General features: G+C 48.9%; 1 protein-coding gene across 3 annotated transcripts in view; it reads right to left on the bottom strand.

The window, feature by feature from the left end:
• The window catches only part of ROBO4 (roundabout guidance receptor 4), a 140,065-nt gene that overhangs the window by 75,367 nt on the left and 50,567 nt on the right, over positions 1-14,131 (bottom strand). For all 3 annotated transcript variants that reach the window (XM_040431121.1, XM_040431123.1, XM_040431122.1), the window contains exons 9-12: positions 12,842-12,954; positions 7,688-7,859; positions 6,940-7,122; positions 6,389-6,431 (exon numbers count right to left, since the gene is read on the bottom strand). In XM_040431121.1, coding sequence (XP_040287055.1) covers positions 6,389-6,431; positions 6,940-7,122; positions 7,688-7,859; positions 12,842-12,954 — 511 coding nt within the window. The remainder of the gene's footprint in view (positions 1-6,388; positions 6,432-6,939; positions 7,123-7,687; positions 7,860-12,841; positions 12,955-14,131) is intronic.

Genomic DNA, 14,131 nt, shown 5'->3' with positions numbered 1-14,131 from the left:
CGGATCGGCTCATGCTGAGAGGGTCCCCTACCTACGCCTATACTCCACCCCCCCAAGCTAGAAGCAGCAGAGTTATGCCGGAACTGCTTATCGAAGGGTAGCCTAAAGGGGCCAAAAGAACCATGCATAGGAGTTAGAAAACTTGGACGAGGCCAAGGTGAGGACATAGATGGACCCGCGCCGGATGAGCTGACCTTTCCGCAGGCACCCAGCCAGCGTATTGGTGCCCATGAGCTCGTCTGACCTGAGGAATCCATGGAAAGCCAGGTACAAGGCTGTTTCTACCAGAGCGCTAACCTGCGGCCCGAACGGTTTGCCCCTGCAGTTTGCCTGTCACGGCCTGAACAAGCTACCGGTAAATGGCTGACGCCCATGTCGTTTCACAACAGACATCTTGCGCAAACCCTTCAACGCCGCTTTGATCGGGTGGGCGGAGAAGAGTGACGGTAGGTCCGGATGTAGCCTGCACCAATGGTGCTGAATACCTGCCATGTATAGTTAACAATGCTATAGGACAGGTTTAATTGAGAGTGGCAAAACCCAGACGAAGCCCAATAGGTGAGTGATAGGTCCCCGGCCAGCGGCCGGGTAGGTGTTCTCATATCTCTGAAACAGGTGCCAAGCTGTCTTGTAAGCCCTCAGAGTATTACTGGCCAAGGAATTGGCCATCAGTCTCTTAGCTATGGTGAGATGGGAGACTAGTCCCAGCGCAGCTGGGCCTGGTGAGGAAAAATTTTTTATTTATTTTTTTAATCTCCATGCGTGAGAGACTCTAATGGCGGAGTCATATGTGTAAAACTAAAATGGAGAAGCTCTGCGTGAGGGACTCTAATGGCGGAGTCATATGTGTAAAACTAAAACGGAGAAGCCATGCGTGAGAGACTCAGATGGCGGAGTCATATGTGTAACCTAAAACGGAGAAACCATGCGTGAGAGACTCTAATGGCGGAGTCATATGTGTAACCTAAAACGGAGAAGCCATGCGTGAGAGACTCTAATGGCGGAGTCCTATGTGTAAACCTAAAACGAAGAAGCCATGCGTGAGAGACTCTAATGGCGGAGTCATATGTGTAAACCTAAAACGGAGAAGCCATGCGTGAGAGACTCTAATGGCGGAGTCATATGTGTAAAACTAAAACGGAGAAGCTCTGCGTGAGGGACTCTAATGGCGGAGTCATATGTGTAAAACTAAAACGGAGAAGCCATGCGTGAGAGACTCAGATGGCGGAGTCATATGTGTAACCTAAAACGGAGAAACCATGCGTGAGAGACTCTAATGGCGGAGTCATATGTGTAACCTAAAACGGAGAAGCCATGCGTGAGAGACTCTAATGGCGGAGTCATATGTGTAACCTAAAACGGGGAAGCCATGTGTGAGAGACTCTAATGGCGGAGACATATGTGTGAACCTAAACGGAGAAGCCATGCGTGAGAGACTCTAATGGCAGAGTCATATGTGTAACCTAAAACGGAGCAGCCATGCGTGAGACTCTAATGGCGGAGACATATGTGTGAACCTAAACGGAGAAGTCATGCATGAGAGACTCAGATGGCGGAGTCAAATGTGTAACCTAAAACGGAGAAGCCATGCGTGAGAGACTCTAATGGCGGAGTCATATGTGTAAACCTAAAACGGAGCAGCCATGCGTGAGAGACTCTAATGGCGGAGTCCTATGTGTAAACCTAAAAACGGAGAAGCCATGCGTGAGAGACTCTAATGGCGGAGTCATATGTGTAAACCTAAAACGGAGCAGCCATGCGTGAGAGACTAATGGCGGAGTCATATGTGTAAACCTAAAACGGAGAAGCCATGCGTGAGAGACTAATGGTGGAGTCATATGTGTAAACCTAAAACGGAGAAGCCATGCGTGAGAGACTAATGGCGGAGTCATATGTGTAAAACTCACACGGAGAAGCCATGCGTGAGAGACTCTAATGGCAGATCTGTATGTGTAAAACTAACACGGAGAAGCCATGCGTGAGAGACTCAAAAATGTATATATTATTTTTATATATATATATATATATATATATATATACACATACTTTTTTTTTTGTCATATGTGTAAACCTAAAACGGAGAAGCCATGCGTGAGAGACTCTAATGGCGGAGTCATATGTGTAAAACTAAAACGGAGAAGCTCTGCGTGAGGGACTCTAATGGCGGAGTCATATGTGTAAAACTAAAACGGAGAAGCCATGCGTGAGAGACTCAGATGGCGGAGTCATATGTGTAACCTAAAACGGAGAAACCATGCGTGAGAGACTCTAATGGCGGAGTCATATGTGTAACCTAAAACGGAGAAGCCATGCGTGAGAGACTCTAATGGCGGAGTCATATGTGTAACCTAAAACGGGGAAGCCATGTGTGAGAGACTCTAATGGCGGAGACATATGTGTGAACCTAAACGGAGAAGCCATGCGTGAGAGACTCTAATGGCAGAGTCATATGTGTAACCTAAAACGGAGCAGCCATGCGTGAGACTCTAATGGCGGAGACATATGTGTGAACCTAAACGGAGAAGTCATGCATGAGAGACTCAGATGGCGGAGTCAAATGTGTAACCTAAAACGGAGAAGCCATGCGTGAGAGACTCTAATGGCGGAGTCATATGTGTAAACCTAAAACGGAGCAGCCATGCGTGAGAGACTCTAATGGCGGAGTCCTATGTGTAAACCTAAAAACGGAGAAGCCATGCGTGAGAGACTCTAATGGCGGAGTCATATGTGTAAACCTAAAACGGAGCAGCCATGCGTGAGAGACTAATGGCGGAGTCATATGTGTAAACCTAAAACGGAGAAGCCATGCGTGAGAGACTAATGGTGGAGTCATATGTGTAAACCTAAAACGGAGAAGCCATGCGTGAGAGACTAATGGCGGAGTCATATGTGTAAAACTCACACGGAGAAGCCATGCGTGAGAGACTCTAATGGCAGATCTGTATGTGTAAAACTAACACGGAGAAGCCATGCGTGAGAGACTCAAAAATGTATATATTATTTTTATATATATATATATATATATATATATATATATACACATACTTTTTTTTTTTTTTTTTTTTCACTATCATCCACTTAAGCAGCTCCCGTATGGGCACAGCTCTGAGTACGAGCATGAAGAGCATGGTATAACGCAGATCACCTGCACGGACTAACTAACATCTTGTGCCTAAATAACCCCCTTGGAACCTAATGTACGGCCGGCAGCAGGAAGCCAGCCACCGCCTATGATCTGCTCCCCCTGACCGAGCCTAGTACTCCTTCCCCTGATCCCTGCCTACCTAACGGCACGGCGGCCCGTGCCAGACTTTATTGAAGATGAGGAGCCTTACCCCCCAGCCGCGTGGGGAGCTCACGCTGCTCCCTGGCAGAATGCACCAGTGCGGGAGGGCCGACCCACCGCCGGCTGGACACTCGTACCGCGTGGGGAGCAGCGCCACTCCCTGGCAATGTGCACCGGATCAGAGGGAGCCCTTCCTTTACCGTGGGCCCCGGCCCCCGCTGGTTTGAACCGTGTGCCGCGTGAGGAGCCGCACAGCTCCCTGGCATTGTGCGCCGGTGCGGGAGTGCCCCCCCTCACCTAGGGGCTGGTTATTGTGACTGGAACCCGCTGGGAGACTGAAGCCTAACTGGACCTACCTGTGACCGTGAAGGCTGACCTCCCAGGCCGTGGCTGACCCACGTGCGTAGTCGTGACGCAACTACCCGTAGATGCCCACCCAGTGCCTGTAGTTAACGGGAGTGCGACCGAGTCTGTGGATGTGACCGACTAGCCCCTATAGTCGTGAGGGGACCCTACATCGAGAGTAGTGGTAACGGACCATCGCCTGTAGACGTGGTAGTATTACCTCATGAGTCTGTTGACATGAGACTAATGCCTGCAGTCGTGGCCGGTCTTAATAATGAGTCTGCAGTCGTAACGGATTTGTGCCTGCAGTCGTGGCAGGGCTTTAGAGCGGGTCTGTAGTCGTGACAGACTGATGCCTGCAGTCGTGGCAGGACTTTATAACGAGTCTGTAGTCGTGACAGACTGATGCCTGCAGTCGTGGCAGGGCTTTATAACGGGTCTGTAGTCGTGACAGAATGATGCCTGCAGTCGTGGCAGGACTTTATAACGAGTCTGTAGTCGTGACAGACTGATGCCTGCAGTCGTGGCAGGGCTTTATAACGGGTCTGTAGTCGTGACAGACTGTTGCCTGCAGTCGTGGCAGGGCTTTAGAGCGGGTCTGTAGTCGTGACAGACTGATGCCTGCAGTCGTGGCAGGGCTTTATAAGGAGTCTGTAGTCGTGACAGACCTGGCAAAGCAACATTCCTATCTATACCATTATTATAATTTTTTCTTTTTTTTTTTTTTTCCCCCCCCCACCAAAGGCCACGACTGTAGGCGCCACCCTGTAAGAGATGCGCCAGAGGCCTGGACATAATAGACCACCATCCCCTGTCCCCCAAGCCTATGCAGGAGAAAAGAGGGGGTTGGCCCCCGCATGCACCACCCCTGACTCACCTGGCGGCCATGACAGCCACGAACCCCACAGTATCGTAAGTTAGCCCACCACCTGTGAACCTGAATAACCAAGGACAGACGTGTGAGTGAGCGCACGCCAGCTGGGCGACACTTCACTCATGCCACCGCTCCCTAGCTAACCACCGGATTATTGTGACTGCGCCCGAACCAACCCCCTGACTGACCGTATGGGCTTATGGGCGGCCCGGCTGCGTGCGCAAAGTGACGTGGCCAGCCCCCCTCCTTGAAGCCCTCTTTATATTTGATCCTTGAACATATTCCAAATTTTTTTAAATATATATATATTTTTTTTTTTTTACTCCTGCCTTAGTACCTAGCCACTGTGCCTGAGCAGAGGAGCCCTGCACCAAGACTGCAGTACCAGTATGGGCCTGTAGGTGTCGACCATCCCCCGCCCTCTCTCAAGCCAGGACCTGCTGGAGCGCAGCAAGCCAGTGATTCCCTTCTAGGTTAGAATTAACCATTGAAATCATAACTTGTTATACAGTGCACATGTCTGAGTATCTGCTTATCTCGTCTTGCCTGAGTTTGGCGCAGTAAAGAAGACGAGTTTATTCTGCAGCGGATTCCTAGACATGAATAAGCATGTCCACCTTCACAGCCTCGCTAATTGTAATTACCAGGAGAACGTGCATCAGGATCGGCTGCGAGGGATTTGCGCTCCGCCATGTGGAACATTGCATCCCGTGCCCACCGCTATCGACTATTTGTACAGGGAAAGCCGCGGCGTATTAATCGCCTATAGGTTTCGGCTTCCGTCCCCTGATCCTGCAGCTGGACCTCCGCTTACTGATTGCAGCTAATGAATAGACCCCTGTGTGAGCGGACGGCGTTTTCCTCTACGGCGGAACGTTCTGATACGGGAGTGAGTGATATATAACGCTGCGTCGTGGAGCCGACGGCCGGCGTGACCGATGCTCAGGGTATGCGAGCGGACGTCGTGACCCGTCGCTGCTGAGCCACAGGTGAGGGGTGCCTGCCTGGGGGACGCTGCATGTGGGAGCGGGGGTGCTTAGCGCAGGGCCTGGAGCGGATCGGGGTGCCTGTCTCGGGGTGCCGGAAGCGATCGGGAGTGCGGGCAGTCTCCAGCACAGCTGGGGACCGGCGGCACGCTCGGCAGCCCCACATGTTATACATAGCGAGACGGGTGTGCAAGCCACCCTGCCTACCTAATCACCGTAGCGACGAGCTCGACGCAGCCGATCCCCCGATCCTCCAGTGACGCATGCCCTTCTCTGGCACCAACCCACAAGCCGATTCGAAATCGTTCGAACCGACAAGTGGGGGGAGGAGGGCCAGGTTTAAATAGTGAACGCCCCGCCTCCCCTCACACAAATACGGCACTCTTAATTGCCTACCACTTATGTCTAAACCAGAAAATCCTCTGTGAGCTAAGCAGTCTAGACTGGACTGAATTGTCCAGATTGGATACAAATATATCATATCTTCAGCTATGACAATGATTAGGTCAGGAGCGATTCTGGGGGTCATTTATCAAACATCAGCTTGGTAGGGTTGATCATGGTGAATAAAATGAGCCCTCTATTGCTACAAACAGATTTTCCATTGCAGCATAATAATTATTCCTTTTATTTTTATGCAAATTATAGAATGGGAGCACTGAGGGACTGATCTAGCCCCTTGGAGCACCGTTTCACCTTCTCCTTTCACCATCGCCACTCCCCCTCATGGCCTGATTGACAGGGCCAGGAATCTTTACTGTTCGGAAGCAAGACTCTGAAATCTCGCACTTGCACAGGCAAAACGTTATTGGGGAGAGCCTCCTGAGATCAACCCGGCATTCGCTAATGAAGTTTCGCTGGTGCAAGTACCGGTGTATAAGATGGACAATCTCCTACCTGTGTTTAATGATGGTGTCCTCACTGGCAAATCGGTAAAGACCTAGAACAAATAAAGTGCAAATAAAATTACCAGTAAAAGTTTCACCAAATCGCCATCTATCATTTCTGACAACCAGACTCTATGGAGGTCATTTACTAACAGCGCTACGTCAGTTTTTGGTATAAAAAAGCAACAAGCTCCTTTTTTGCGACTTTTTAATGCCCTGGCTACTTTATTAACATTGTACCCCTGGAAACAGGTGTAAAAGTGGAATAAAAACTACTCCAGTCAGGGTCTGGCGTCGTTTTGACTCCAGTCGCTCCTCGTCATAAGTTAGGCGTTTCCTGTGGCAGTGCAGGGGCTATCAAAGACAGATGTAAAAAGCCTGTATTTGATAAATGACCCCCATATCATGATTAAGAGGTTGTCACTGTTTCACCACCTCCGTTATCAACATCAGGTATCATTGTTCTATAATCTAGGTTAGTAACTTGTAACATTATATATTTATAACCGGGCTGTATAATATGCAACTATGACATCAGAACACGGTCACAGGACTGCTCACCGCTGTGTTTCTTCTTGCTATAACGTTTTGAGTTCCTCTGACACAAGTAGATGACCGCCACCATCAGCATAAGCCAGGTAGCTCCACCCACGGTGGCGATGAAGGCCGGGTGTTTTATTACTTGGAGGAGAAGATCCAATGGAATCATACCATCCGGCGTGTTTTCTTTCATCGTAGGGGTTTCTATGGAATAATGGGTAAACAGGAAAAGCAATGAGGACTCCACATGACGCAGGGTACCACTGTCCAAACCCCACAACATGACATATCTCTAACACGTAGAGACCTGATCCCAAGATAAAGGAGGATGGCACATCCCCATAGATGCTTAGGAATGTGCCAATAGTGATCGTGGGACTCCTGTTCAGAGACACATTGGGGGTCAGTTACTTACAGCGCTACACCAGTAGCCCCCATTTTGGGGCTTTTGAAATGCCCATGCAACAATGTTTTGTCGCACTGGCGTTTTTACGCCATCCTCACTATGGAACATTCCAAAACCTTTATGCTATATCAAGACGTAAAAGTTGTCACAAAAACTACGCCTCTCAGGGAGTGGAGTAGAAATTCACTCCAGGCGCACACTGCTGGAGAACGCCCCAAATTTATGATGAGGCGCACGCCATATCATAAATTATGCGCATTCTCCAGCGGCGTAGGGGCTATCAAAGACTTGTCTAAAAAGACTTCAATTATATAAAACTTAAGGGTCTCTTTAAGAACATCCCACCAGTAATCATTTCCTTACCAATGAAGATAGATTGTGGGTTACTCAGCTTTCCCATGCCACTATCGTATATGGCTGCCACCTGAACCTGATATTTGATACCCGCTGGTAACAGGGGAATCTCCAGGCTGCGGCTCCCACTGTCCACCGTCCAGTTGGACTGAGGAAGAGTCTCATTTCCAAGGCACCAGACCTATTAAATTAGAAAAGGAAATACATGCAATACATGGCAATGCCAGCTGGGTATTAGCCAGGAACTTCCTGTAAATGAATTCGGTTTAGATCTCATTGATAACCCCCGCAAAGCGTTTGTGACAAGTCCATCACCTGTGAGAGCAGCGCTAGGCAGCACAGATTTTCACCCCATGAACAAAATGAGCTACATTTATCGAAACGGTTTAACAGGAAAACAGTTTTAGGCTGGGTTTACATCACGTTTTTCCCATCTGTTTGATGTATTCAAGTATAAGTATAGATTAACGGATGCCTCAGACAGATGCCATACAGTGGCATCCGTTCACTATAGAGTTCCATTGTAAAGAAAAAAAAAAACGTATACGTTACCGGCTCAGACTAATGCCATACAGTGGCTCTGTCACCACAGAGTTCCACTGTAAAAAAAACGTATACAATTTTTTTTACTGAACTCTGCAGGATACAAAAGCATGGTGTACTGTGCTTTTGTATCCTTTTTTTATCCAACGTATACGTTAAACAGACGGCAAAAACGTGATGTGAACCCACCCTCACGCCGGGTTCATATCAATGTTTATTTTTCCGTTCTTCTGATCTGTCAGATGAACATAAAATAAAGAAAAAAATGGATCCTGTATTTTAAGCATCTGTTATGCATATTTGGCTTCATTTTAGCCATTTCTGTCTGAGATCTATTATTTTATATGAAAACATGAGAATGAGAACTCAGCCTTAAATGCCCATAGCAATCAATCAGAGCTGACTTTTCATTTCTTAAAGGGTTCCGAAAAAATACAAGGTGAGCTCTGATTGGTTGCTTTGGGCAGAGACTGATTTCCAGTTTTGATAAATGAGGTCCAATCTATGCATATTCCCATTTATTGTAGGCAAAGTGAGATCTTGAAAATGGTGAGGAATGGAAACACTAAAGGCTATATGGAAATGGAAACACTAAAGGCTATATGCACACGACCGTGCCGTTTTTTTGCGGTCCGCAAAAAACGGAAGCCGCCCATGTGCCTTCCGCAATTTGCGGAACGGAACAGGAGGCCCATTGTAGAAATGCCTATTCTTGTCCGCAAAACGGACAAAAATAAGAAAAGTTATATTTTTTTGCAGGGCCACGGAATGGAGCAACGGATACGGACAGCAGTGGCGTCGCCAGGGGGGGACCAGAGGGGGCCACGGCGCCCCCTACATCACGCTGTGCCCCCCCAACTAAAATGCCCCCCCAAGTGAGCCACCGCAGTCGGGCACAGGGAGATGAGCGCTTCCATTGCGCTCATCTCCATAGTCATCTGCCTGTGCTGTGCTGCGGCAGGGGAGGGAGAGGCGTGTCCCTTCCCCTTCCTCTGTGCCACACAATGTACAGTATACCTCTACACTGTGCCACACAATGTACAGTATACCTCTACACTGTGCCACACCATGTACAGTATACATCTACACTGTGCCACACAATGTACAGTATACCTCTACACTGTGCCACACCATGTACAGTATACATCTACACTGTGCCACACAATGTACAGTATACCTCTACACTGTGCCACACCATGTACAGTATACCTCTACACTGTGTAGTCTGTTCTATAAGCACCCTTGTTCTGTGGCGGCGGACAGAAAATAATCTGGAAGTGCCCCTCCTGAGACCAGGCTCTGGATCCGCCACTGGTCTGGACCGCTCACAGGAGTGTACATTTCTTCTAAACTGTAATCCGTATGCTCTGACCTGCAGAAATCAGCACTCGCTCAGTAACAACTAACAGGCAGTGCCTGTAGGCTGTAGCCTGGCCCTGTTACCGAAGCTAGCCGAGTGGTGTAAGGTTAAGGTACTAGTAGAGATGAGCGGCTGCTTAATCCTGATTTAAAGTTAAAGTTACTGCAGGATATGGATTACAGTTTAGAAATGTCAAATGTACACTCCTGTGAGTGGTGGGGAGGGAGATCTGTGGATGACACTAGGGGTGGGCGATATAGGCGATATGCAATATAAATTTGTGCCACGATATGGATTTGGTGCATATCGCCTATATCGCCGGACCGCGATATGACCGCGCTCTCGGCGCGCAACATGGTTTCCTGAGCCGGCACAGAGGAGAAGGAGGGAGTGCCTCCCTCCCCACTGTGCGCGGCTGCCGCTGGCCACTAAGAACAGAGTAGGAGGAGGAGGGGAGGGACTGTGGCCACTGCGCCACCAATGAATGCCTGAATACCAATGTGCCGGCCATATCCCAGCCCCTATGACTGCACGCTGTGATCCGCACGATTAACCCCTCAGTTGAGGGTTTAATCGCGCGGATCACAGCGTCCTGTCAGAGGTCGGGTGCCGGGAATGTTCTTCAGTTTCTGAATTGGGCAGTTCCGATCGGTGGGCAGTGGGCAGTTCCAATCGGAGTCCCAGCAGTGTAATGCTGGGACTCCGATCGGAACTGCCCACTGCCACCAATGATGGGGGGGAGGAGGGGGACCCTGTGGCCACTGCCACCAATGATTAATACTGGGGAGGGAGGGGGGTGGGTTTGAGTTACCAGAGGGGGCTGATAAGAGGGAGAGGCTGGGGGGCTGATCAGAGGCAGGGGGGGCACATGAGAGGCTGGGGGGCACATGTGAGAGGCTGGGGGGCTGATCAGAGGCTGGGGGGCTGATCAGAGGCTGGGGGGCTGATCAGGGGCTGGGGGGCTGATCAGGGGCTGGGGGGCACATGAGAGGCTGGGGGGCACATGAGAGGCTGGGGGGGCACATGACAGGCTGGGGGGGCACATGACAGGCTGGCTGCCATGGTCAGCTCCCTGCTGGTGTGTACACAAAGCACATGGCAGTAGGGAGAGTGTAAAGTCCTATTCACCCTAATAGAGCTCTATCAGGGTGAATAGGACAAGGTTTCTAGCCCTTAAGGAGGCTAATAGTTATTAAATAAAAAGTAAAAAAAAAAAAAAAATAGTTTAAACACCCCCCCAAATATAGAAAACAATATATTGCGATATATATCGCATATCGCACATGCTTAAAATTATATCGCAATATAGATTTTAGGCCATATAACCCACCCCTAGATGACACTGTTATAGGGAGAGGGATCTGTGGATGACACTGTTATAGGGAGAGGGATCTGTGGATGACACTGTTATAGGGAGAGGGATCTGTGGATGACACTGTTATAGGGAGAGGGATCTGTGGATGACACTGTTATAGGGAGAGGGATCTGTGGATGACACTGTTATAGGGAGGGGGATCTGTGGATGACACTGTTATAGGGAGGGGGATCTGTGGATGACACTGTTAAAGGGAGGGGGATCTGTGGATGACACTGTTATAGGGAGGGGGATCTGTGGATGACACTGTTATAGGGAGGGGGAAATGGGGATGACACTGTTATGGAGGGGGAAATGGAGATGACACTGTTATGGAGGGGGAAATGGGGATGACACTGTTATGGAGGGGGAAATGGGGATGACACTGTTATGGAGGGGGAAATGGGGATGACACTGTCATGGGGTGGATCTGTGGATGACACATATAGCATAAGATGCTATATACGGTATGTGTCATCCACAGATCCCCCCCATAGCAGTGTCATCCACAGATCCCCCTCCCTATAAAACTGTCATCCACATGCAACTAGGACATGTTGAAATCTAAGTGATTGTTGTTTTTTTTAAACCACAGACAGCAGGACTTTTCTTCCCTGTTGCGGTTTTAGGTATTGGGTAAAGTATCGCAACATTTCTAAGTGTACTTGTGTAAATGTATCGTTGTTATAGCTGCCCCCCCTACTTTTGTCCTGGCCCCCAGTGTGCCCCCAAAATTTTTTAAAGCTAGAGACGCCACTGGCGGACAGCACACGGAGTACTGTCTGCATCTTTTTCAGCCCCATTTAAGTGAATGGGTCCACATCCGAGCCGCAAAAACTGCGGCTCGGATGCGGACCAGAACTACAGTCGTGTGCATGAAGCCTAAATCATAAATTAGGGCAGCACAAGGGAGAAACTAAGACTGGTGTAAAAAGCCGGTCTTAGTAAATGTCCCCCAAATTGCTGAAGCAAGCAGAGATCTTGATTAGCATATTCCAATGTTGTGTCGGTTCACTAGTCTTCCCGGACGGCTGACAGTCGCTCACATTGTGTGATAAAGTGGACGTGTGATTTACTCTGTAGACATCCAAGACGCTGCACTCATTGCCGCCGATGTTACCCTGCGGTGAATCTAATCAAACCCCACTGAGAGCGATTCCCAGCTCCTTCATCTCCTCGCGCTTACAGATAAGTGCATACTAATGTGAAATGAAAATGACAATGTAATTAATAACGATTCATCTGTCACCAATGATTGACGCCTGCCGCTGCCTACCCGAGTACAGCAAGATTTGTAATTGTAATAAATTCTGAATTTCATCATAAATCTGAGAAATCCTGCAGGAACAGCTGATAAAAGACAGAAGCACCAAGGACTTCGACGTCCATGAAAGAAAGTTCCAAACTGAACAGGGAAAGACGTCTCCAATGTCCTAGTGTTCTAGGATTCTTGCTTTATCTGCTTTTGGGAAAGCTGGGTGACATCCGATTTAGCTGGCATCACAAATCCCCCAAAAAATCACCCAGCTTTCACAGACTTCCAAACAGTAAGGCCTCTTGCACAAGAACGTGTGCTGCCCATGCCTGTACAGCGGACCGCAAATTGCGGTCAGCAATGCACGGGCACTGATTGTGGGTCACTTAAATGGGGTCCGCGATCTGTCCGTTCCACAAAAAGATAGGACAAGTTCTCTTCCGCACCGCATCTCTGGATTTGCAGACCCATTCAAGTGAATGGGTCCGAATCCGTGATGCGGAATGCACACGGCCGGTGCCCCGTGTATTGCGGACTCGCTTTATGCGGGCCGCAATATGGCCACGGGGGACACACGGTCGTGTGCAAGAGGCCTAAATGAGAACCCCTGCGGCAGCTACGAGTCTGTGCCCGCTGTGCTCCTGGATTTACCTTGTAAGCTTTAATGTGACCTCCCAGCGGGGGAGGTTCCCAGTTCACGATGATGGATCTGTTCCCACTGTCGATCAATGTGATGTTGACGTCCTGTGGGGCAGGACCAGGAACTACAGAGAAGAGAGATAATAATACCAGGGGGTCACAAACCTATGAACCAAGGGGGAAATGTATCATACTGGTGTAAAGTAGATTCCTCCTTTTATTTCCCAAAGGAGCTTTGTAAAATGGCAGGTGCAATCTGATTGGTTGCTATGGGCAACTAAGCCAGTTCCCTTTAACCAGTTTGATAAATGTACCCCCAAATTCATACAACCAACAGTTCATCTAAAGCTTAGCCATCATGACCTAATACTTCTCACAGCTGAGAGTTTGTTACAATAGTATCCCATCTAGACAATTGAAGGGATTCTGTCACCTCGTTTTCGGTTATAGAGCTGCGGACATGCACGGCTAGATCGCCGCTAGCATGTCCGCAATATACCGGTCCCATAGCGCTGTGTCCTTTTATTTTGTTTAAAAAATTATTTTAGAGATATGTAAATGAGCCTTGTAAGGTGCCCAAGGGGCTGTACGAACCTTCCTGGTGCCCAGCCATGCCCCCTGTGAAGGAGCCCAGCACCGCCTGCGTCCTCCGAATCGCCTCCTTTAGTCACAGTTAAATTGCTGTAATCTCGCGATGCGCGAGCTCGCGCATGTGCAGTGACGCTATAGTGTTCCTTCCCTGTGCTGGCATCAGCTTCAGGGAAGGAACTGCGCATGCGCGAGCTCACGGCAATCTAACTGTGAGCAAGGAGGTGATTCGGAGGATGCAGGCGGTGCTGGGCTCCTTCACAGGGGCGTGGCTGGGCTCCAAGAAGGTTCGTACAGCCCCTTGGGCACCTTACAAGGGTCATTTACATATCTCTAAAATCATTTTTTAAACAAAATAAAAGGACACAGCGCTATGGGACAGGTATATTGCGGACATGATAGCGGCGATCTAGCCGTGCATGTCCGCAGCTCTATATGCTAAAACGAGGTGACAGAACCCCTCTAAGTAAACAGTCTGACACATTGTAACAAACTGTCAGAACAGGAGGGAGATTTCTACTTCTCATGTGTTTGGTCACAGAGGTTAGACTAGATACAATTGTAACAAACCCTCAGCTATGAGAATTGAAATGCAAAGTCAAATAGAAGTTGCCTTTGATCCTTTGCAAATATAAGCTATGGTGTGTGCTGAGTGTAAAGTAAAATTCCAGTTATCCAGCATTCTCAGGGCCACGAAGGCGCCAATTAGCTGTA

This window comes from Bufo bufo, chromosome 1 (assembly GCF_905171765.1).
Source record: "Bufo bufo chromosome 1, aBufBuf1.1, whole genome shotgun sequence".
Classification (NCBI taxonomy): Eukaryota; Metazoa; Chordata; class Amphibia; order Anura; family Bufonidae; genus Bufo; species Bufo bufo.
The sequence above is the reverse complement of the archived record's forward strand: the minus strand, read 5'-3'. Positions and strand labels throughout refer to the sequence as shown.